The 26,960-nt window shown below is 40.0% G+C and overlaps 1 protein-coding gene across 1 annotated transcript in view; it reads left to right on the top strand.

Moving 5' to 3' along the window:
• Positions 1 to 22,425: 22,425 nt before the first annotated feature.
• Positions 22,426 to 26,960, top strand: part of LOC124805758 — a 40,836-nt gene continuing 36,301 nt past the window's right edge. Inside the window, exon 1 of the mRNA XM_047266325.1 lies at positions 22,426 to 22,563. Coding sequence (XP_047122281.1) covers positions 22,426 to 22,563 — 138 coding nt within the window. The remainder of the gene's footprint in view (positions 22,564 to 26,960) is intronic.

Below are 26,960 nucleotides of genomic sequence, written 5' to 3'. Positions count from 1 at the left end.
GTGGAATATACTAGTATTGTTTTTATAAGTATGTTATTAGCCTAAATATTCTGAAGAGCTGTTGGTAAACCTTTCGGGATGTGAGACCGTGGTCCAACAAACTCTTCTGCTCCTGACGTTTCGTCCAGGACTGCGCTGGACATCCTCAGAGGCGCACCTCCGCTGAGTCTTGCGTGGTTGAAGTAACACGTGATGAGCACAGATAATCCTTGTCAAAGATAAAACTTAACTCTCTATTCATAAAATACATTTTCCTTTGACACCCATAGTTTGTGCCATCAATTTTCCCACGTACGAAATAATGAGATACCTGGCAACTTGTTTACAACCATATATTGGCAAAACTGACTCATATGTAAAATACTCGTTCTTTTTATGGAGGAACTTGAAGTACTTATTCTGGCTGCTGAAGATATTCTTGTAAGTATTGACACTGTGTGCTCATTCACTATGATTCCATTTAATGAAATTATGATTTTCATAACGGACATTTTTCAAGGAGATTTGATTGCTCTTTTTAGACATTGCCTTACTTCGAGTCATTTCCAGTGGGACGAAGAACGTTATGAGCAACTTGACTGCATATCATTGGGTAACCCATTAGGTCCCGCGATCGTTAATTTATATATGCATAAACTCGAACAGTCGGCTCCGGACAAAGGAAATTACAAACCCTCTCGTCGGTATCGGTATGTAGATGACGCATTTGTGGTTTAGTCCCATGGTAGAAAGGCTTTGGACGAATTCTTTGATCATCTAAATAAAATTAATCCAAAAATCCAATTGACCATGGAAATGTAAAATGATAACAGAATATCTTTCTTGGATGTTTTAGTTATGAGACTGTCCGACAGAAGTTTCGAACATAAAGTTTTTCGGAAAGTAACACATACCGAAAAGTCTTGTCGTTAGAGCCGAATACCTGATATAAAACACCTGAAGCAGCCCTTCGAGAAAAATGGCTGCTCAGGGGAAGAGGTAAAGAGAATTTTGCGACCAAGGAACAGAAGACCGAATGATAAGGATGGACCAGAAAGACGGTAAAATACAGTTTATCTCCCTTTTATTAAAAAAGTAATGGATCAGGTCGGTAGGATTTTACCGAAACATGACATCACACCGGACTTTAGATCAACAAAAGAAATAAGTACAAAGAAAATAAGTCAGGTACACTGATCTACGAAGGATAAACGCCCTCCTCCGTCGACGTGTTGTATACAAAATTCCGTGCACGCATGGTATAGTTTACCTTGGAACTACCGAGAGCAGCGTAAATACACGGCTAAAAGGGCGCAAAAGTCTTTGCCGACTAGGAAAAATAGGTAAATCAGCTGTAGCAGAGCACGCTGTTCAGCCAGGAGACCACGAAGAGAAGACTTGTGAAACATAAATTTTATGTACAACGTCAGATGACTATCCACAACTATGTAGAGAAACCACTGAAACTTATATGCATCAGTATAATTCTAATATGAAAGAAGAGGCAATGAAACTTAGTGAAATATGGACAGTAGCTCTGCAGAATCACTAGACAATTGTATCTTTGACAATACGACAATCGACAGTTAAGTTTTTGGCTTTGACAAAGGTTATCTCTGCTGATCACGTGTTACTTCGATCACGCCCTCCTTCTCTACAGTATATATGTCGCTCTCGGACGGACCGGTCAGTCGGCTAGACTCAGCGGAAGAGCGCCTCTGAGGATGTCCAGCGCAGTCCTGGACGAAACGTCAGGAAAAGAAGAGTTTCTTGGACCATGACCTCACATCCCGGAAGGTTTACAAGCAGCAATGTCATTCCGTCGTGAAAGCCTTCATTCTATTTTTAGGAGCTGATTTTTATTCGTTTATGTTTTTTATTAAGCTGGCTATTATATCTTTTATCGCCTTATGGAACCTGTGGTAAAGTCCAGATAACCGAAAGAGGGGAATGATGCCCGGCTGCAAGCATTCACCCTGCTGCAGTATTCCTCTGGTTCGGCAGATCTCTCCTGTCAGTGTAGTGACGGCAATAGCCGCACTGCTCTTAAAACGTGGTCACGCCCGCCTCGTGTCGGGGCCGATGCGCTTTATTACCGGTCGATGGTCACGTCGTCTCGCCTGTGCTGAAGCACACATACACACACACACACACACACACATACCACGCAGATACGAAGAAGTGATTATACTGCGGACACACGCCTGAGCGAATAAGGATTTGATTACCGAGGCAGTGGAATAAACGTGCCAACAAACCGAATATTCGTAATTGTGGGTCTGTATGCAGACCTGATCTGGCCGTCTATGCAGACCTTCGTGGATATGAATCTAAATTTCTGCAGGTCGATATGAATCTAAATTTGGACAGCTTCGTAGTTAACTTGGTGACCTACATAGCTCTTCTCTTTCAAATATTGCTTGGTACGTTAAAGATGTTGGTGATCCGATGTCAGTGCGTAGGCTTTTACAGCTAGAGACAGTTTGAGTAAAATCCTGTGGGGCATTAGGAAAAAAGCCTATATTTCAGAGCCGTCACGAAATCCAATATCGAAAGCCAATGAAGGATTCCACTTTACACTCTGTAGCCGTCTGCAAATCTCGGCGTCAATGCGGCAACGTTTAAGTTGTGTGCTCTCAAGTGCCGGAGCATGAATACTAAGTTCTAATGGGGCAACTTACAATCGAACAGAACGTGGACTGTAGCTGACCTCTTAGTACCTCAGACGTCCGTGAGTTCTTTTCGACATTCAAAGACACAGCAGCCGAAAGTTAGAGACGTTACTGAAATAATTAAACGCCTCCACAGCATGAACAGAGTGAGTATTCTGTGAAGTTTCGGAATTTTATGCAGATAATGTTGACTTCTTGCCACACTATTTCTGTTGGCAACCGTCCTGTGTCTGCGAGCACTTACCTGAAGATGACTAGAGAGCTGCCAGGCGAAATATAGTGGCAACAAGTCAACGTGATACAGTTGCAATCCCGAAACTTCATAGACTATTCACTACGCCGGTAAAACTTCAAGAATCACAACAGAGTGCGTGGTTGAAAGCTGCCTACGGCTTGGCTGGCAGCAATTGCAGTCCAGTGGGTCACGTGTGTCCATCAGTCATCAGCTGCTCAAGACCAAGATTCTCAGGAGAAGCAAGAAGCCACAAAAGAACTGCCGTGTGGTTCTGTCATTTCACTACAGAAAAACGCAGACATATGATTTTTACCGGCCAGTCTTTTCCAAGATTAAGAGAAGTAAATATCCTGCTCTACAGTCATCCACGTAGAGGCGTCTGTATTTTGAACTTTACCGTTATTCTGCAGCATAGTGATATAGGTTGCAACGTGACAACCGAAACAGAACAGTATAAAGCGACGATCATCGCCAGGCATCAACACTTTAGCGATGATGAAGGAGATAGCTGCAGTGACAGACGAAACATAGTTTTAATAGCTGTTTTTGATTTCAAAATGATGCAGCCTAATGCCCAAAATGATTTTACACACATATTGATAACCTGATACACTCTAGGCAATGGTGCTTAAGAAACTATAAGTAATGTACGTTCTTCACTCGGAGAGCGTATGGAATCACTAGTTGTTATAAGGTGCGACCAAAAAGTTTCGGTTTAAGGATGTTGCTGCAACATATATGCAAGACAGAGCGACTCCAATGAGGGAATATAAGTACGGACACATGGGCAAGGGTTCAGTGTTGCATTCATGTCTTTCCGACCTACGTGTGATAAATGCAGATCTATGGGCGACACCGACAGACATCCATATGACAATGAAGAATGTGTGATAACGAAACAGCCCATAGCGCTAATGCCGAAATATAATAGTTCTTATCTCTGCCCTTAATGCCTTCGGTCACTTAAAAATGGCCTGGAAGAGTCGACGTTTCCTGTCGGACGAAGATGTGTAGCAGGCGGTTATGGTGTGCTTCATGCAGCAGTTTCAGGAAACGGAGATCATTAACCTGTTGCATCGGTGGGATAATTGCCTCAAAACGCACGGTGGTTTTTCCTGATTTGCATACCAATTACAGGCTGTACGGCCTTCTAACGGAAACTGTTTGACCGCCCTTACACATATATTGAGAAGTCGTCACATTTACCGTCGACTTTTTCAAGCTACTTAATGCATATTTCGCAGTTAAAAGAGAATTCACTGTTGTACTCACGAAATTTCTATTAACAGCCGAAAAAGTAAAAAGCAATCTCAGGAGATAGCACAGCAGCCTTGAGTCCAATTAAACTGGTTAAATTTATTTTCGAAATATATTCTATAGAGTGACAGCAATCAAAATCACGTACAGCGAGTGGCACGGTGTACATCGTACCACTATTTGCAGCGGAAAGTCATGACAATGAAAGCTGACAAAACACTGTTACGTTAGAGATAAGTAACAAAGACAGCTTTTTTATAGTTCTATTGCCGCGTGCGTTATTTAGTCTATTACCAGCAGATAAATGAGCAGAGCTTTCAACTCCATATTTAGCTTAATGTCAGACCAAGAAAGAAACACATGTTCACATAACATGCTGTAACCATTGCTCCTACTGGTTGTTGTCTTTGCACATTATGCGTTTTTATCTATCGTTACTGAGGTTTTCACCTGGAAAGTGAACATTTTTGTACCTATTCACTCTAGTAACGGATGTATTACAGATACTTTGTGTTATTCTATCAGTAACATGATTCGCTGTGAGCGCGAGAGGGTAATGAATTGAATGAACAGTTTACTGGAAGACGAAAGTATTAGGCAGAAGCAAAAATTAGATTAATAATAAATTTAATATTAAAATTGGGGAGTAGCCTGGAGAAAAAATGAACGAGGTCTTCTACATAGGCTACAAAATAACGATTGACGAACGAGTTCATAAGAAGTAGATCAACACAGGATAGTAGGGAATTTCGTGCCAGAAGAAGTCTGTTGAAGTTTAAAATAGGTCTTAACTTGAGAGACGTCTCTTACAATCAAAGTCTCTTGTATGAGAACCATACTCAAAGAGTTCGACATGTATTCCAGAAGGAACTAGTATGTTAAAAGGGACTAACGACGCACGCTACTGATATTGTCAAATTTCTTCCATTTCTCTGTCTGATCAGCAGATCACAGTATTTGATCTGAGCAAGATATGCAATTAATTCCATATTTGACATCAAAAATTATTTCAATCTTACGTCAAACGTCAACTATGTATTGTATTTCCCATATTCAGGGTGTGTCACTAAATTTTGCCACCAAGAATAACTCCGAAAGTAAGATAGGTGCTGAAAAGTCGGTGGGCCAAAAATTGCTTGGGACAACGTTGGCTATTTGTTGCTAGGTGGGGTCGCTTCGGAGATATGAAGGACAATTTTTTTTTTTAATGGGATGCTATGGTTTGGTACTTCTTTTCTGATAGCGGCTATCAAGACAAATCCAATGTTATGTAACAGTAAGGTCTTAGAAGGTCAACGAAGGTCACAAGTCCGCAACTCGTGGTCGTGCGGTAGCGTTCTCGCTTCCCACGCCCAGGTTCCCGGGTTCGATTCTCGGCGGGGTCAGGGATTTACTCTGCCTAGTGATGACTGGGTGTTGTGTGATGTCCTTAGTTTAGTTAGGTTTAAGTAGTTCTAAGTTCAAGGGGACTGATGACCATAGATGTTAAGTCCCATAGTGCTCAGAGCCATTTGAATTTTTGAAGGTCACAAAGGTGGCATGACGTCCTTTAACTGAAGATGTAGAAACAGACCAAAGAATCAGTGCAATGCTGCAACCTTCTTATCATGGATTGAGTGGTATTACTTATCACATTGAGACTTATCGAAGCACATGACCTAACACTCCTCTCTCGCATATCTTCAGGGGTAGTTGGAACGTCTTTATAAACAATGTCTTTTACGAATCCCAAGAAGAAAAAAATCCAGAGGCGTGAAGTCTGACGAACGAGCCGGCCACGACACATCTCCGTGTCCAATCCAACGTTATGGGAATCTGCAACTCATTTCTAGCCATCAGCAAAAAATGTGCCGAACACCCATCGTGTTGACACCACATTCTTTTCCTTGTTCCTAAAGGTGTTTCTTCCTATAACAGACCTAATGTTTCTTGCAGGAATGTGGTGTACTTCCTACCATTAAGATTTCCTTTGATGAAATAAGGGCCTATAATTGTGAGCTCCAGATTCCCACACCATACATTCACGACCACAGTTTTCGTGTGCAACTTGGTGCGGCCAACATGGATTTTCAGTTGCCCAATAATGCATGTCATGCTAATTAACATGTCCATGGTTGGTGAATGTAGCCTCGTCAGTAAATGGAATCAAATTAATAAATGTGTCATCCCACTGAATCTGAAGTTGAACCCGTCGGCAGAATTCAATGCGACACATGCAATCCGTACCAGTTAATTCTTGATAGAGACTGATCTGGTAAGGATGATATTTATGGTGATGCAGAACACGAACAACACTACTACTCTGTCTCATGGCAGATTCCCTTGTGATCTGACGCAAACTAACACAAGGATCTCGATCCACGGTGGCCAAAGTACCAAATTCCGTTCTTGTTTGTAACTTTCCTTAGCCTGATTTGTTTCCAATGCGTTAAAGATCCAGTTGACTCAATTTATCATACAGATACGTAAATGTACGACGTGTAGGGTGAGTACGTTGAGGATATCTTTCTCTAGTTCTCACTGAATTTCGTTGGCATTCTCCGTAAATGAGAAGCATATCGACTTGTTCCTCGAAGGAATACATCATTTACATTCGCTTGATTTGACGATACTAGTCTTACCGTTCCTATTAGTGTTGTATTGTGAAACCATCTAATGGTGTTTTCTTATCAATGGCACGTTAGATTGATACTCCGTATTCAGCGAATATTCATTATTTGCACGATATACGAGAGAGAAATATCAGAGCATGTGCTTAGATAAGTGCCAAAGTGATAACGAATACCTCTCAATCCATGATAAGAAAATTGCAGCACTGCAATGATACAAATGTTCATCACTTTGTACACCTTTTGTAAATGGACGTTCATGCCAACTTTTTAACCTTCGTTGACCTTCAAAGACCTAACTGTTACACATCATTGGATTCACCTCGATGCCGCTATAAGAAAATAAGTACCACACTACAGCAAAAAAAAAAAAAAAAAATTAAATAAAAAAAAATTTAAAAAATTGACCTTCATATCTCTGAAGCGATCCCACCTAGCAACAAAAAGCCAACGTTATCCCACGCAACATTTGTCCCACAAACTTTTAAGCTTCTCTCATACTTTCAGAGTTATTCTTGGTGGCAATGGTAAGTGACTCACCCTGTATGACTGTCGCCCTGAACAACTGCATGCTTCAGACGGAAGAATGTAAATCATTCAACACTTCAAAAATAGGGCTTAATTATTTCACTTTGTATGATCAATAATGTACCTCATTGAAAAGTATACAGGGAATCCACATACCAGAGTAAAGCATGAGACAAACTTTACAAAGCTTCATGTATCTACCGCCGTTTTGACGAAAATATGTAAAGTCCGTTGTTTTCTGCGGAAAAAACGACTGCTGTAATCATGTACCTAGTTGGAGATCTGGTTTCCTATCTATCTACATGATAATCCGCAAGCCACCTAACGGTGTGTGGCGCAGCGTAATGTGGTACCTCTAAGCGATCCCCCATTCTCTGTTCTACCCGCGAATGACGCGTGTGAAGAATAATTGTCAGTAAGCCTCTATATTAAATAGAATTTCTCGAATTTTCTTGTTGTGGTCATTTCGCGAGAGATACGTTGGACGAAGTAATATATTCTCCATCTGCTTCGGAAAGTGGTCTTTTGAAATTTGAAAGCCATTACGTGATGTACAACGCCTATCTTGTAGCGTCTGGCACTGGAATCTTTTGAGCATCTCTGTAACGCTCTTGTACTAACTGAACGATCACGTGACGAAACCCGCAGCTCTTCGTTGGATTCGGAAAGCATCACTCGTGAAAATCAATTTACCCTTTTCTCACATCAAACACAACCATGCCCGAGGCAGGATTCGAACTTGCGACCGTAGCGGTCGCGGGGTTCCAGACTGTAGCACCTAGAACCACTCGGCCACCCCGGCCGGCGTGGTAAGTTTCATCGTCAAGCAAGTATTCCGGAGATCCAACGATTTCTTTTGTTTCCTATGCTGCTTGCTTTATGCACAGAGTGAAAACGATGGCAAGTAGACAATAACTCTGTCTCACTTCTTTGTCTGTCACTATTCTCCATTCATTTCTTGCTTCATATCCTTCGAGTCTTAGAACTGCAGTCTCATTTCTGTACATTTTTAGAAAACTTTCGCTCCCCGTGTATCATTACTGACGCTTTCAGAATTGCGCAGTGTTTCAAAAAGTGTCGTACTGATGTCGTTGCTGCAGAACTTACGTATCGTAGCGCGACTATTTTGTGTGCAACGTAGAGCGACTACAGTGCGTGCATATAAGCACCGACATGTTGACTGATTAGTGTGGCATTCTGTCGTTCTCGTGTCCGTGCAATTGCGACATTATTACCAATGCGTCCAAAAAGCAGCAACTTGTACTTATTCTTCTCTTGGGTGCCTAAGGAAAAACACCGGAAGACATATGTCTGAGAATGAAGATTGTGTATTGTCTTTCGGAAACCACCGTTATAGAAAGTTACCCCAGCTGAAGTTCTCCTGATCTCTCAACCTCGCGATTATCTCTCATTTGGTTCCTTACAAATGTCCTTGAAGGGTCGACGATTCCTGTCGGAAGAGGATCTGCAGCAGGCTGTCACGAACTTCTGCGCACGGAAGGACACGGTATTTTGCTACACTGGTATCGTCGACCGCTAAGGTGGTTGCCTCAAAGCTGACGGTGATTTTGCCTGAATGGCATGACAATTCCGCAACTCCGGACTGTACGGCCTTCGAATACGTTTTAGATCGCCCTTTGTACTTATAGCAGTGAGTCACGGACCATGAGGCGAAATTCGTTCAGGAACTGCTAGCTGGACGACAGCAAAGAAGAGATGCATGGTGGAAAATAGAAAAAGAATAAAATAAATCAGAAAACTGACTAGAGTGAAAGAGGTAATTATGAATGTAATGAAAATTACGTAGAGTTTACTTGCAAATTTAATAGGACAATGCGTGTCTGTTGAGTTTTACCACTCTGAATGGGAATGAGTTTCTATGGTGAAGAGGGAAGCAAGTCCCGTTGAAGCCCCGTGCTGGCCTCATTACCTGGCGAAGAACGAAACCGCTGCTGAGTTTCTGGGGCACGTGGCGGGCAGAGCTACGCGAGAGTCGCACGCAGCCGTGTTGTACGACCAGTGCTCGCCAGTCGTTCGCCGAGTGAGTTACACGTCTTACGTTGAAATCGTCTCATTCTGAACGGTGAGTGGGCATGTGCTGTTAACGTCACTGGATACCATGTCGCTGTGAATCGCAGGACAACGTCTCAAGGCAAACTGGCAAACTCTTTTCAGCTTTTCTGAGAAAAGATTTCTGCTCAGTCAGCTGTTAACGTCTCTGGATAACATGTCGCTGTGAATCGCTGGACAACGTCTCAAGGCAAACTGGCAAACATTTTTCAGCTTTTCTGAGAAAATATTTCTGCTCAGTCACTTTCTACTTTTGGAGAATTCCAACACACCATACAACGTGAGTCGCGTAAGATGTAATTTCCCTGTTATTTCATGGTTTAAAGCATCTAAACTTAGTTGTCGGTAAAAGAGGTTCTGCAGAGTGAAACGAAAGTGTATTATATGTCACTACCCTTAACTCCTATATGCGATATGTAGGAAAAATGTGGTTGGTTATTAATATGACGATATAGTGTTTTTAACGCCATTCAACAACCCTCGAAACGAGGAAACCAGAGATTAAAACGAGTCAGGAAGAATTTTCAATCTCCATCGAAGTGCGCACTGATTTGAAACTTCCTAGCAGGTCTGCATCGTTCTGGGACTCGAACCTTAGCGCTTTTCCTTTGGGAAGCAAGTACTCTACGGAGCGAGCTGTCCAGGTAAGCTGTCGGCGAGAATACTTCTTCTCTAACGTCTAAACGCCACACAATTTCACCTACATATCTTGCGTAATTGGCACGCCAGCAAGAAAGGATATTGCGGAGAAACGGACATTTCTCCTTCCAAGCTCTAAAGCAGTGCCGAAATAAAAAACTGTGACTTCATTTTACTTGGGGCGTGATGAGTATGCTCGTCGTTACCAGCAATGAGTTACAGAGAAACCTGTATCTTTCATCGTAGTGACAGCGCACCCAATTTATCGCAGTTGCCCAGATGAGTTCGATGTACGTCTTCTACGTGAAAAATGTCCCATCTGCATCTATCATCCTTATCTTCCTCTCACTAAGACGGAGTTGCGGTTTATATTACAACGAAGGAGATAAAGATTTGCTATTCAAACTATCTTCCGAAACTGTAATATATTTATTTAAAAATCAGCAACCTATTGCACAAAAGAAATTTAATATCCAGGTTCCTACTGCAATTCTCCAGAAGATTTGGCGAAGACATAGACGAAAATAACTACAGTGCCATGCTGCAAACAGTGCTTATTTTCGGCTCTCGCTAATATACGATAATTCTAATCTTCTAAGGAAGCGCACTAGGTGCCTGAAACCAGGAAAGAAATAAAATTTATTTTATAGTTGAGTCAGGAAACTTTGTATCAGAGAAACGACCATGGTAGTATTAAAATGTAGTGCTGTATTGGAGGTGAATAAGTCGCTTCAAAACATACAGCAGATGAAAAATTACTTTATTACTCCAACTGCTCACTGGACGCGATCCGGATTTGTTTCCAGATTTTCAGATGTAGCAGATGAAGTAAAATGAGAACAAATTTATACACACAATATGAAAAAATATGACAGACACTAACAGAGTACAAAATTCAATACATGGAAACCAACCGAAGTCCACAGAGGGTCACAGGATACGAGCGTCACAAGATGTATATGTAACGTAAACTAAGACACTACCAGCTATCGAAGAAAGACGGAGGGAGACAGAAGATAGTTGGACATCAGAGGGCAGGGATGACATGGTGGCGTCATGAGTATAGTACCTAACATTACGTATACAAAAATGTCAAACCACATTCAACAAAGATTAAAAACTTAGTACTAGCAGGAAACATGAAATTTACAAATATCAACGGATAAGTTTTTGACTCATAAGGTGTACATAAGCACACATAACAATCATATACAAATCTTAGATTCCACGTGGAAATGATGCTGGCAGTGAACAAATAGGAAAGAAAAATGACTGGGTCAAATATTGCAAAGACGACTATGATTTATTACTAACTGATATTTATAACCATTGCTGGGTAAGGGATTTCCAAATGTAAACAAAGATTGACTTTATACGCACACAGGTGAAGGGGCTGCACGAACAGGTTACGTAATTTTAGTAACAGTACTGAAATTATGTGAATATTCATATTTTAGCGGCTCAATGGCTGTTCCATAAATTATGTTTACATGATGAACGCACCTAGTGTACAATAACAAAGACAAATTATAATTCATTGAAATGGGACGGTTTAACTAAAAAGTTGTTGTGACAGGAGAAAGTAATAGAGGGTCATGGCGTGCAGATATAAACCAAAGTGACATAAGATTGAGAGATTGAGGAATGTGTGTGTGGTGGACGTGGGGGGGGGGGGGGGGGGGGAGGAAAAGCGCGTGGAGGAACGTTAACAAACCAATTTGAGTAACACAGTCATTTTTCATCGGCTGTTTGAGTTTTTTGAAGTGACGTACTTAGCTCTAATACAGTACTGCCTCATAAAATTTATTTTGTGCAACTGGTTGCTAATTTTTTCAACAATTATAAACATTTACGTTAGCTGTGTGGCATATCATTCCTGATTCAGTGCTTTTCATTGTTTGCTACTGGCAAGAATCGATTTCTTGAGCCATAATCATAGAAGAAATCGTTTGAGTAGATGCGTCTGATGTTACTTTAATCGTTTCAAATGCATGTTACGAGAACTGTCTACAAGGTAAAACCGGTAACAATCGATAAATTTTCGGAAGCTGTTCAGGTATACTTCCTAAGTATTTTCGCATTAGGAACTCTGTTCTCTTCGGTGGCATATTGTAGAGTAATTGCATTTTGTTTGATTTGTTGCCACTATGAACTTTGTACCTGTATTACAATGTATCACAAAAAACTGGAAATGTAGACGTCATATGCTGTGTGTATTACCAGGAAACAAACTAAGTCCTGTCAGTCACATTACTTGCTGTTGGCAACAGAAATGCCCATTTTAGTCTTCATCCTCAAGTTTGCATGAAGTAGAGTACCGTCCAGGGTTTCATGTTACTGTAGAGATGTTTACTGGTGAGGATAGTTGGTTTTTAGGCATCTCATGTACAGGTTCACTGAATGAACGAAAGAGCGGAACAGTGGTGTCACAGTGCTCTGCTCCCACATCGACGGCAACCGCATCATAGTACTACTTTATCGGTACCCAGACACACAAAAAATCACAATTCCTCCCCAGTTAGAATGAGGGCATGTTGCAGATTTATCCACTGACGTAAAGATATTATGACAGAAACAATAAATCATAATTTGATTATTACTCTATAACCACTACCCGGAAACAACAGTTCGCATGGACTAAAATGGTCAGTTTCAATCTTTAAACCATAATGCACCTTGTATCCCTAGAGACAAAAAATACATTGTCTATTAGCTGAAACAGTGCACTGGTCACATCTGTCCATAATAAGTGTAGCAGAAATGATCTCCATGACTACCGTTCAATGTAATAGACATTTCTTTGTTGTAGAATCTTAAAATACATTGTTAACTCTAACTCGACGATGTTTTTCGAACAGAATAATCTCCTACGTGCCAGCCAGAATAGATACCGAAAACAGCGATCATATGGAACACTGCTCGCACTTTTCTCACATTACATACAGAAAGCCACGCATCTAGGCTTCCAAAAAGCATCTGTCTCAGCAACACGGATATTATCGAAACAACGATCGTATGAGGTTATCAACCGATAACTGAGACTTGATTGACGATATCTTGGTATGATGGCGCAAAGTGTTATCCTGGATACAAAGTCATCCAAGATGTAGAAATAACTCGAAGGGTGCCCCAGGGAAATGTATTGGGACTCTTGCTGTTCATACTGTATGTTAATGTCGTAGAAAATAAAAATAGAAACCACACCCGTTGTTGATACGATTATCTGTAATAAAGTACTGTCTGAAGAAAGCTGCACAGATATTCACTCGGATCGTGTTGAGATTTCACTGCGGTCCTAAAAATGTCAACTTCTTTAAATTGTAAGAAATATACAATTGTTCATTTCTTGAAACGAAAAGACTTGGTATACAAAGACAACAACATCACTGAGTGACGACTGGATTCGGTCAACTCACACGCGTGCCTATGTGCAACAATTTGCTGGTACATGAAATGCAGCGATCACACACGTTCAGTCGTAGGTAAAATAGGTGCTAGCCTTCAGTTCCTTGGTAGACTAACGGAAAAATCCCATCGATTAGAGATTGCTTACAAACCACTCGCGCCATACATCCAAGAATATTAATCAGATGTGGAAGAACAGTACCTAGTAGTGCCAACAGGGGATACTGAAGAGCAGTATGAATAGTCACAGAAGTTCTTTGATTAGTGGGAAACAGTGACCGAGATATTGAAGATAGAGAACTGCCAGATCCTTCAAGATCCTGTGATATTGAGAAAGCCTGCTTACAGTGCTTCAAGAATAAGGTTTAAGTCATGAATATAGGAATAAACTCTCTAGGATTGTACTGCATAGAATGCCTATTGCCACCGAAATGATCGTAAGGACAAGATTAGGCTAATAACAGAGCGTACAGAAACATTTACATGTATTTAATGTGCCAGCGAAAAACCTAAATATGGCCAAAATCAATTGTTTGCGAGATGGAAAGGATTTTCAACAGGTAATGATGTTTAAATACCATGTCACTTAACTGTTCGGCGATAGAAATGTCGAGAAGGCAGTTAGAGAACAAGTAACAAAAAAGATAAAAGTGGCAGGGTATCTGAATGATAAAACTGAACCGCTCTTTTCTAAAATGGGACGTTTCACGACTGATAAACCATTCAGGAGAAGGAAAAAAATACATTCCACAGCAACTGTTTACTAATTTAATGTCGATTTTCTTCCGCGGTGTGAAACCATTAATATTCTGGATTCTGTAAATGTAATATTGCCTGTCCTCAAAAGTATTTGTAACTGATATCGTGATTCTTATCACCGGTAGTTCTCCCCCTGTAGGAATAAATATTTAAGAAAATGTATTCTACTGCACTTACTGAAGTTACATGAAACTAAGAAGTTACAATTAATTAGTTATATACTTTCTAGCGCAATACATGGAATCTAAAGTAAATACGTGTGCCCTGAATGTAGTATTATGCAGGAACATGCATTATTACCACATGTAATTACGTTACGAAGCACTTTTAAACGGTAACTAAATAATCTAAAATTTCTCAATGCTTTTGAATCTAAAGCTCTAAATATTTTTAGGAATAATAATATAACTCTTAAATATTCAGAAAATTGTACTCAGTTCGGACACAATGAAAACAAAATATGCAACAAAAAGTGATAGGCCACTTGCCGACAAAACTTTCATACGTGTATACAGAAGTCAATATAAAACATATTAAAATGTGACTGACCACTTGCTGACAAAACTGCCTTACGTTTATACAAAAATGAATACAGAACACATTACCAAAGACAACTGGGTAGTTGTTCAAAACTCTGAGCAACTCATCTTAATATTACCTGTCGTATAGTTAATTACAGTTTACTACCAAATCCATCAACGGGTTAAGTATAATTCCAGAACTGAACCATGTTTATTTCTTAAACGTGATAACTCCAAGAGTTTTTCTGTGTTAGAAACAATTAGAAACAATTTTTATTGATCTATGAGTATGTCATTTAATTTATGGCTTTGTATGTCAGCATTAATTGATAAATTAGACTATGTGGCAGTCCTAAGCTCATTGACTATACTATCGTAATATTTTTATATCTTCAGGTAAAATTGTATTTGTGCATCGTTATTACACATTTTTGGTGACAAATGACATTGTTGGCAAGGCACTCTTGACATAAATATTCTTCGAAGTTCTTATTTATGGTTACGTGGGTGTATATTCTTTGTTAATTTGATACCCTATTTGCAGATCACTTTTGAAGAATTGTTCTCTAATTATTCCATGTGATAGTCCACTGTTGTTATCGTTTCACATTACTGTGACTATGAATAATTCTGGTTGCCTTTGTTGAAGGTGTTTCAGCAATTGGGTTTAAAAATTAGTGTACTACTACGTTGTATTTTTCCCCTATCAGTCCCTAAATTGGGTCAGTTCCTTTTACATGTGTATATTAGCATGAATTGGATATTTGCAGTGTGTCATTAACCTCATTCTGATAGCTTTGTTATATTTTATTGGAATTGTGTTACTCTTCAGTCTTTACAGTGATAAGGAATACTGTTACCCTATAGTAATTAAGTATGAAAGAAAAAGAAAAAACCATCCATAAAGTAATTTTAAATGTTTAGTACTTTGTCTTCTTGAAAATATTGGTTAGTATACATATTTACTACAAGACGTTCAATTAACATTACCTTCACCCATGGATGTAATATTTTCGTAATCGTTGACATTTGGATTGTTTACTATGACTTCTGGTCCCGTAATGGCAGTGTATGTCTCGTGTTGGTGGTCTTCAGTTAGTTGCTCTTCACATAGATATCATACTTGTAATATTCGAAATGAATGATATTCTTAGTTTTGACTTGAAATGTTGACTGCACACTAATTTTGCAAGTTAATGTATTTTATTGTTGTACTTTCGAAACACTCTTGTGACTGTTTAAAACATCTCCTTTCTGAATATGACGTGATTTTTGATTTTTTATGATGGGTAGGACCACTAACATGGTCTATGGCCAAAATAAGTGTGAATAAAATATTAATAAAGTCACCATTTGTGTTTGCCATTTATACTGCAGTGCTTACTCTTACGTACTCTCTAATGGAGTACATTTTGTAAAGCACGGTCAACTGAAAGCGAGACAAATGAAAGAAAGTTGCATATAAACTTTTTACCATCAGTCAAGCCCTCACTTGACGGTGCTTTATAAACTGGACTCCATTAGTGAGTGCGTAAGAGGAAGAACGAATAAAACAAACACATAGACAGGATAGATGAACAGAAGAGAACTCAGTGACTTGCTCGTATAAAGAAAAGAAATTATTATGTGTCTAAGGAAAGGATAACGTGACACCATCAAAACGGGTCTGACGAACTGAAGGAATCAGACTATCCAATGAAGGATGGAAGGAAGGAAGGAAGGAAGGGAAGAAGAGAAGACAGAGCACACAGAGGCACTCTAGCAGTCATTCTTCCCAAGCGCCATACTTGAACTGAAGGGGAAGAATACCTGACAACTGTTACAATAGGAAATACCATCTGCCATGCACTTCAGAGTGGTCTGCTGAGTGTGGAATTAAATGTAGATAAAACTGTAGAACCGCTTCCGAAAATAAATACTTGAACTGAACATGAAGAAGCCCTGGTAACTTCTGTAATGGGAATGGCATGCGCTTTAGTGTGTTTTGCTGGATGTGTATTTAAATACAGATAAAGCTCTAGGATCAGTTTCGAAATTTTGTCAGTGGATTTCCGGTGCACAGTTTATAAAGACACTGTGAGGTATCTCAATAGCCACGAACTGGAAGACGGCCGCTTGTCACTGTGAGCCACGACGTCTACTGTACACAGAACGGTTGCGGCTATTAGTGCCGCTTAGCCGGCGCCAGCTAAGTGGTCGGGTTGACTGCCGTCCCGTTGCCAGCGGCGGCCCTCCTTCTCGTCACACCGACAGGAGCGCTCACAGAGACGTCATTAGGGGATCCCGTTTCCTGTGGAGCACATCCGTTTGTATAAAAGGCACACAGGAAGCGAAGGACCCTAGCGACCTAGCGAGCGCTACCGAACTGCCGAAGTGATTGGGCTGTTCGGAGCTAAGTGAATTTCGGAAAAAATAATATTCACACAGTACAAAAGAAAACTGGGTGAAATATCTGTCGTACAGTAAGCTTAACAGCTCATGCATTTAAGCTGCCATCAAGAATAATACGTAGAAGAATGGAGAGGAAAATTAAGAATCTCTAAGACGATGAACACTTTGGCTTCAGGGAAGGTAAAAGCATCAGATGGGCAGTTATGATGTTGCACATGACTGAAGATATAGCAAGAAGTTTTACTGGAAACTAGCCTTTCCCCATGGCTTCACTCACATATTTGTACTCACTCCCTCCTCCCCCACTTGTGTCCACCTCTTCCCCCCCCCCATCTGTCAGCCCACCCCTTCCTGCCATATTAGTATATCTCTTTCCCCCACTCTCTCTGCTTCTTCATCTCTTGGATCATTTCCTCCATCCCCTCTCTCTGACTATATCTTCTTCCACTTCACTGTGACCATATCCTCCTCGCTTTCTCTCTTCTCATCTCTGCCTCCCCCTCTTTCCTTACCACTTGCCCACTACCCCTATACACCATGCACATGCCTCACGCATTTACCCCACCTCCCCTCTCTCTGTCCATTTCCTCCACCCCATCACGCTGTCCATCAACTCCTCTGCCACTTCAATCTACAACTGGCCATGCTCATCGGAATATGTAGCCCCTGCAATACAGTTCTGTAAAGTAAGTTGGTATTACTCCCACATCACACCTATCTTTAACAGCACGTTTTAGGTCAGGCGCTTGAAAATCATTTATTTGCCACTGACTTACAGGTCTCTACGTGAAGCACGTCAATAAAACAGGCTTATACTACTACAACAAAACAAGTCTCTTGTGCAGGGCGTCCTATGCTTCTGGACCCAGAATACAGTTTTTTCCACATGACACATTATCTGCCCTGTGAAACTGGTTGCTTTGGTAGAGTAACAGAGTTTCCACACAATATTGCCTTGCTTCAGGGCAGCCTGTATGCCACTCCTATTGGAGCTAGGATATTATAAACCTCACAGTTCCAATACTCAAGATGTCGTTTCTGTGCTGAAGTTTGGTACAATTGATTCAGGGGTTCGCGAGGTGACCCCAGTTGTGCACACAAACATACATGCTGCTTTACGTATATAACATAATACATTTATTTTAGACTATGTGAATGAAGTTTGAGAAGTAGATTCGTTCAACAACAGTTTCCACTAACATTTCTACGATATCCGTTCAATAAGCCTGACAATGCTACACCAACCTCACAATAAACGTCATCCCTTAAGAGATTTGTTGTTGATGATACGACGTTGTTTGAAGGGAAACAGCTATATTCATTCATTGAATCCATTTGAAAGTAATGATTCTTATGTTGACAAGACGTCTTTGATTACTGTTTTAAAAGGTCTAGGTGCAATGCATCACGCATTTGCAATAGGGTACTACAAGAGCTAGGGATAAACAGCTGGTTTTCATACTCCAGTTAAAGTATTTTTCATGACAAATTACTTCTATTGTCCACAGGAGTATTACAGCACTATCTTGTTGTGTTATGAATTGATTAGTAGAAAATACTATCCTCAAACTATTCAAGATACAGGTATGATTAGTACCGATACATAAAGTATACCATATTCATACGGCACTAGCAAAAATTAATATTTGCAAAAAAATAAATACGCCATGTTATTAAAAACTTACTGTGTTATAAGTAATAAATGAAAAGCACCAGTTTGCTTTTGTTCTACAATATTACTTTTATTGTTAACTGGTTTTCGGCTTACAAGTCCATCTTCAGACATTTACTGAGTACTATTACCAAAGAAATTAAATGTTAGGAAACAACATTGGAAGAGAATTAACACATCTAGAGTGAAGTAGAAACATACAGTAAGTAACATCTTTGCAATGAAAAAGTAAAAACTGAACATTACATAAATAACAATGGAGTAGACAGGAAAACCTTTAGCACAAAATAGGAATAGCATGCCTACATAACAGTTTCTATTAATAAACAAAACTAATAAAATTAGTACTAGACGAGGCTGCATCAGGAGGTATGAAACATGGAGAGTGATACACAACTAATTAAAAGAAGAGACAGTTATCAATGTAAATACACAATAGATAATAAACTTAAGCAATATTAATAAGATAAACAGAAACAAATAAATTCAGGAAAATGGAGCTGTTTGAGGGAACTTACAGTTTGAGAGTGTGGTGGTATTGCATTATAGCATTAACATTATAATCAAAGCAGTGGCTGTGTAACAGTTTTCATTAAATAAATGAGCAAAGTAAAATATGAACAGTATTTGATGAGACAACTACAAGGGGTGTTAACATGGACAGTAATACAAGTAACAGTTAAAAGAAAGCCTTAACTATTGAAACTAAAGTCTTTGTGGAATACAAAAACAACTTCAACAAAACAAAACAACTTAATGAATACAGGAAAAAATGGGAATATGTGGGAAGAGAGAGAGAGTGTGGAAAGTAGTGAACAACAAAGATGATTATATAAAGTTTATGAAAGGGGAAGTGTTGAGCTGTGTCTGGTCATTTAGGATGAGATCTGGACTGTGAGTAAGATGTTTGTTAATTTCCAGGGCTTCCAGCAGGTTGCGTTTCGCCTTTGTTTGGTAAGTGAAGTACATGGGACACTGGCTGGTAGTCGTGACTCTCACTCAGTACATGCTCAGCAAATGCAGAGTCTGAATTCTGTAACATCCAGCTGCGTTCAGGTACAGCCAGCCTAGTTGATATGTCTCTGCCTGACTGACCAATGTAAAATTTGTCACAATCAGAACAGGTGATTTTGTATACCCCACTGTTGGCTAATAACTGGATCTTGTCTATGTATTAAAAACACACTGGGCTGTCATTTTCCTGACATAGTAGGAAAGCCTATACTTGCAGTATTTCAGTGCTTTGTCTACAATCTGTGATACCTGACCTAGAAATGGTAGTGTACACCATTTCTTGCAGACAGTGGATGGGGAAGCAAGTGGGCATAGAGGAGGGGTTTAATTTTGCGTTTTTGTTTCCTGTGCAAGATGTGGTCAATAAGAACTGGATTGTAGCCATTAGCTGTGGCAATAAGTGTTATTGCATCTAACTCTGCTTTAAAATCATCTCTGGACATGGGGATAGATATGAGACGGTGTACCATTGAGTGGAAAGCTGCATGTTTGTGAGCTATGGGGAGTTGTGAGCAAGAAGGTATTACTGTGTCTGTCGTTGTTGTTTTTCGGTAACTTTTGAAATTATATGTGTGTGTGTGTGTACTGATGTCAATGGTAAGATCTAAGAAGTTTATGGATTTGTTGCCAATCTCCATAGTGATCTGGCTATTTTTATGTTGACTATTTAGGTTTTTCAAGAATGTGTTGAGTTGTCTTTTAGTACCAGTCCACATACACAGGACATAATCCACATATCTAAACCAGTATTTGATGTTTGCACTCAAACGTTCTGTTTTTAGAAACTTTTTTTCAAAATGGTCCATAAATATTTCAGCTAACAGTGGACTAAGAGGGGAACCCATAGCTAAACCATCTAATTGTTTATAAAGAGTCCCTTGGAACTGGAAATAGTTCTGTGTGAGAGATATCTGTGTGGCCAGTCTCAAGTCATTCAATGCCACAGGACTGACATTAGACTTGTGCAACAGCTCTGTCAGAATATCAAAGCATTCTACTATGGGTATGTTAGATAACAAACTGCTGACATCAAAGGATACTAATTTATCACTGTGTGAGACAGATATCCTTTTTTTAACTTGTTTACTAGGTCCACAGAGTCTGAAATACCATGCTTTGGTTTGAATTTAGTCTTGCTCTTAATTAGGACATCCAGTTCACTGGCTAGTTTGTAAGATGGAGCAATGAATGAATGATAAAGCTGGACAAATAGGAACATCTTGTTTATGCAGTTTAGGAAGCCCATACATTCTAGGAGGCACTGGGTTCATAATAGTTAACAGTTTTGCTTCAAATTCACAGAATATGCTTTTGCATGAATTGATTGCATATTTAGCACCCTCTTTGAACAATTTAGTTGGGTCTTTAGGAAGGACTTGGAAGCCTGTGGTATTCAGGAAATCATTAACTTTATCCACATAATCACATTTGCTCAAAAGCACAATACTGTTGCCTTTATCGGATGTTGTGGCAATGATACATTGGCGTTGTAATTTCTTTTTTAAGGACTAGTGGGTGTGAAAGTCAACAGACCGTGGGATGTTCCACACGAATTTGGTTTAGTGCACTAAAGGCAATCTATTCCTATTTTGTGGTAAAGGTTTTCCTGTCTACTCCATTGTTATTTATGTACTGTTTAGTTTTTACTTTTTCATTGCAAAGATGTCACTTACTGTATGTTTCTACTTCAGTCTAGATGTGTTAATTCTCTTGCAGTGTTGTTTGCTAACACTTAACTTCTCTGGTGACAATACTCAGTAAATGACTGAAGATGGCCTTGTAAGCCGAAAACCGGTTAACAATAAAAGTAATATTGTAGAACAAAAGCAAACTGGTGCTTTTCATTTATTATAATGTGGTTCTACCAAGAACCGACGGAAGATTCTGTTAATATGTGTTATAAGTCGTTAATAGAGGAATTTCACTTGGATTCATAGTTACTTTCTATTTTGTAATGGATATATTTCATTGGTTTATCGTTCCAACTTTTTATAGTTCAAATTAGATAGTCTTGATGTTATATTATTCTGTTCCTCCCATAGGCAGCCCTCAAGAACAAAACGAAAATGAATAAAATACATGATAATGGGAAAACAACCCCTAAAAATTTTTATGTGAGTTAAATAGTACAATGAATATTGAATAAAGTCAGTAGTAGATAGGCATTACATGAAGACTACTATACTAAATTAATACATATTCATTATTACTTCTTTAAATTGTCTCAGAGATTGATATAAACTCTAATGTGCGGTACATCTCAAGTTTTCTAGGAGGTTAAAACTGTGAGCAAGAACTATATTCCAACAGAAATGTTCAGGTAATTTGAGTTCAGTCTGCTCCTTCTACAGCATATGTTAGTGACTGTACAGCATTAAATATGTCGGAACTTTCCTAATGTTCAGTGTTCTCCCTTCAAGTACTACGTGCGTATCATCTGTATGTAAATACTATTAAATATAAAAATTTCAGGTTTTCTTTTTGATAAAGGGTTTGTTACAAGCTATATCCAACAGTTGATAAATAAAACTCTTTTGCAACTATGTATCGTTAGCGAAGATGTCGTTCAGGAAATAATTTTTGTATGTAAGCTATTGTGCCACGCTTTAATAATATCCATGGAAATATGTTGTTAATCCTCATGGAGGCACTTTTTCTTTCCTTCAGGCCGAAGATGTGTGTGTTGCGATGGATTATCTTCACGACCGCGGCAGCGCTGCTGTCGCTGACTGTAGGTCCTGCTGCTTCTAGCGAGAGGAGGTTGTCTCGTCACAGACGATATGCAGTCTTCCCTGAAGGCAGCACCTGGTCGGTAAGGCACTGTCATTGTTACTGACCTGCAGCTAAGTACTCTCTGTACTATACTAGTAACTTTGGTGGTGAGTAATAGCATGACAGTGCAGGTGTGCGATAGCCACGACGAAATAACGATGCTAAACACTTACTGGACTAAAACATTTGGAAGTACTTTAATCTGTTTCAACTGCCTATTTCTGTGTAACAAGAGAGACCTTCTTCTGTATGTTAAGAGATGTAAACTGCCGATATGCATAATTTTCGAAAATGTGTTCCATATTCTGCGTGATTTTTATATGGGCCAAACCAAGAAAAATAAATCATCTTAACAATGCTCAAAATGCGTACCTTGAGATCTTCGAGCAATCAGAACGTGAACATGTGCAAGCTCCATGTACTTGAAAGGTTGCGATTAGCGGTATTTGGTCAAAAATTCACTCGGAAGAAATTTTTATAGTTAGGTGCAATCCATTGTAATAGATATGAATGCACGTAATAAACGATCACAGTGAAAAGTATACAATCCTTGTGAGGATTTATCACAAACAGGCGAACCGCTTCATCCTAGGGTAAGTGCCTTTTTAAAACGCTTTATTAGGTCGCTATCTTGTCCGCTTGGCGCAAATTTTGCAGTTGATTTTAAAATAAGTTTTTCGATAAGTAGGAAACCTGAAACTCTGAAAATAGCTCAGAAAAGGATGCCAATTCAATATCAGCTTGCTTTCTTTTTTGGTGTGTGGCGGAGGGTACTTTGTTTGCCATTATCATTTTCCGACGAGCCATAGACCTGAAACTCTCAACGTAGAAGTGGACAACAATTCAGCATTAACTCGCTTTCTTCTGTGGTGTCTGGCGAAAGGTGCTTTGTTTCCACAATCATTCTGTAAATGACTTAGAGCGTTGATACTTTCAACATAGCTCAGAACGCGATATCAGTGCAGTATTAAATTGCTCTCGTCTCTATTGTGTGACGTAGGATACTTTTTGTACCATCAGTGTTTACTCTTTTTTCTGTTACACTTGCGAATGTTTCGTGGTAAGAACAGTTGCTGTTAAGACATTGTGAGTCCGAGTCTCTCGTTCGAGGTCTTCTCGTGAGAGGATTGTGCGAGCACACAGTATATTGGTTGACTCAGACGAAAATAAACTGAAATAATCCTGAAATTTACAACATGTATCTGTTGTAATCTCGTGGAAGTATTTGAAATCGATTAAATATTTGACACATACAAGACTAAAAATCAGAAAATAATTTTTAAATAAAACCTTTTTATAACGACGCCTACTTAAAATGGACTGAATGGCATAAAATAATTTCCCCTAGACTTGTATATATTCTTTACCCAGTTCTGACAGTCTCGAAACTTTCTGCTTGTGAATTTTGAGTAGCTGTGAAAAATCTTTGGTGCTTGCAGTACCTAGTGGATACTTGAATAGGTCGTTCACCTTCTTACTATCTACTGCATGCAGCCCAAGTTTTTCGTTTTAAATTCTAAAAATAATTTCGTATCCATTAAAAACTCACACGCACAAATTACCATGACTATGTGTATTGTGTTAGAAATTTGTATGGGGCTCTGATAAACTGTTTCTCACTTTTAGTTCGGTTTAAAGTCGAGTTACAAGAAAAGTTTTTAGTCTAAATAATTATTGGTGTTCACTCAGTACAGTCTTTATTCTGAAACTTAGTGGGCAATGTTGTCTGTTGTGGTGTAAGTGGGATGAGTTATCCAGTCCCTCGACTAGAGATGAGTTAATAATTCTAGAGAAATTTGTACTTTATTTAATGTCTGATTATTCCATATATCAATACAGTGGTTGCTGCCATGGTGGAGCTAGCATCATTCATGACTACATTACGTCCAAATGGTGAAATGGTCTGCTGCATGTGGTTTGCAATACGCGCCAGCTTCCGGAGACATTGAGTCGGCCACAGTTGAACTAAGGACCCTCAGAGACCGTCCGATGTGTGAGGTGTTGGCAGCCACTGATTGGCTTTGCTCTAATGAATCCCACTACACCCGTAGTCATCGCTGCTCAGTGAGGGCCGGTGTGGACTAGCGGTACGTTTGATCGATAACCGTGGTGGTGGTGGTTAGTGTTTAACGTCCCGTCGACAACGAGGTCATTAGAGACGGAGCGCAAGCTCGGGTTGGGGAAGGATTGGGAAGGAAATCGGCCGTGCCCTTTCAAAGGAACCACCCCGGCATTTGCCTGAAACGATTTAGGGAAATCACGGAAAACCTAAATCAGGATGGCCGGAGACGGGATTGAACCGTCGTCCTCCCGAATGCGATCGATAACCGTCCAGAAGACTGCGCTAGTAGAATACAGGATTTCAAAGAATTTTGCTGGCTGAGCCAAAAACTTTTGTGTTGTTCCATCAGTGTTCTGGAATATGGGAGTTTGACGTACCATCAATTACGAGGTTATTTAGAGACAGAGCATGACGCTCGATGTAGGAAAGGATGGGGAAGGATATCGGCAGTGTGCTTCACAAACTAATAATCCTGGCACTTGTCTGGTCTGATATAGGGAAACCACAGGGGAACAAAATCTATACGGTCGGACAGAGATTTGGAACATTGTATTCCTCAATTGAAGTAAAGTGTGCTAGCTGCTGCTGCAGAAGGCAGGATCGCGTCACATACTTGGCTGTGGAACTGTCACACTATGCTGCACAGTGTAGTTGTGCGGCGAGTCAGTGATAGCAGAATGCAGGTCTGCTGGTTTTCTGATGGCCAGACAGCAGCAGCTAATACTCATCTCACAAAACATTGCGCAGATGTGACATTTCGACTTACGAGCTGTATAGAAGACGGAAAGAGGTGTCTGTAAACCGTCCTGATAGTACAGTTCACAATACGTGAGGCGAACGTGACGTTTCAAAACCACACCATTCCATTCAGTTAGCGAGAACTGGAGGTTAACCATTTTCTTTATTGCAGGATGCGTTAACATCGAAGTTAATTGTTTATAAATGTGTAAAATTCAGCACTGGAGTGTAGCAGGTGCAGAAGTATGAAAACGGAATTAGGTTGCAATAATGACACATCTGTTGTTTGAAACTGATCGACTATATTTTATTCAAAATAATCTCCATTGCTGTTTGGTTCAAATGGCTCTGAGCACTGTGGGACTTAACATCTGAGGTCATCAGTCCCCTAGAACTTAGAACCAGTTAAACCTAACTAACCGAAGGACATTACACACATCCATGCCCGAGGTAGGATTCGAACCTGCGACCGTAGCAGTCGCGCGGTTCCGGAATGAAGCGCCTAGAACCGCTCGGTCACCGCGGCCGTCCCATTGCTGTTTATACCTTTCTCCCACCTCTCCGGCAGGCTATGTATGTCACTCCAAAAAGGTCTTCTTTTGAAGCTAACCAGTCAGCGCGCAATTTTCGTACATTTTCGTACTAATTGTAACGTTGTTGAGCGAAAGTGTATCCCAGTGATGCAAATAGACGATAATCGGACGGAGCCAAGTCTAGAATAAGCTGCATGCCCTAATATTTTCCAAGTGAACGCCTCGATCGTTCCCCTGACCTGCTTTGCTGTGTGTGATTGGGTCTTATCACGGAGTAATAAGACTTTGTGCTGCTTTTTGCATATTCCGCTCGTTTTTCACAGTAATGGTCGATTTAAATCGATCATTTGCAGTTGGCAGCGATCAAAGTTAACGGTTTCACCAGATTTTAGCAGCTCATAATAGATTCTATCCTTTTGATTCCACCAACACAGAGCATTGTCTTCTTTCCTATGCGATTTGGTCTTGCAGTAGATGTCGATGGTTTGCCTGGATTCACCCATGATTTAGAACGCTTAGGATCCATTTTTAATCAACTGTCACCTATGCAATGCAGAAAGGACCTTCTTTTGTATCTGGCGAGCAGCATTTCACAAGAGGTCTTTCGATTTGCTTTCTGTCTTTCACTCAGTTCATGCGGAATCCATTTTCCCACTTTATGCACCTTTTCCTTAGCTCTCAACCGAAGAGAAACGGCTTCCTGCGTAACATTCAGTTGTTATGCGAGTTCTCGTTGAGTTTGAATATCATCTTCATCCAATAAACCCTGTAATCCGTTGTCTTCGAACTTTTTCCGTGGTTTCCTGCACTCGTCGTATCTCCCATCACAGTCACCACTTCTGAATTTTTTGAACTACTCGGAAGACTGTGTTTTCCCAAGAGCATGTTTGTCGAAAAGTTCGACAAGCATTCGATGCGATTCTTTAGCAGTTTCATTCAAATGACAACAGAAAACCAATGTTGTTAGTAAATCGTAGTTCGTAGGCACAAAAGTTGGCATGTTTAGGCGTTTGAAACAGATGCCGATGTATGGAACTTCCATCACTGTGTGCTGACATTCGACGGCAGCCGTGACAGGTAGCAGATAGCGCTACAAACGCGGTC

Source organism: Schistocerca piceifrons, chromosome 7, assembly GCF_021461385.2.
Source record: "Schistocerca piceifrons isolate TAMUIC-IGC-003096 chromosome 7, iqSchPice1.1, whole genome shotgun sequence".
NCBI classification, from domain to species: Eukaryota; Metazoa; Arthropoda; class Insecta; order Orthoptera; family Acrididae; genus Schistocerca; species Schistocerca piceifrons.
This window is presented reverse-complemented; position numbering and strand designations above follow the sequence as displayed.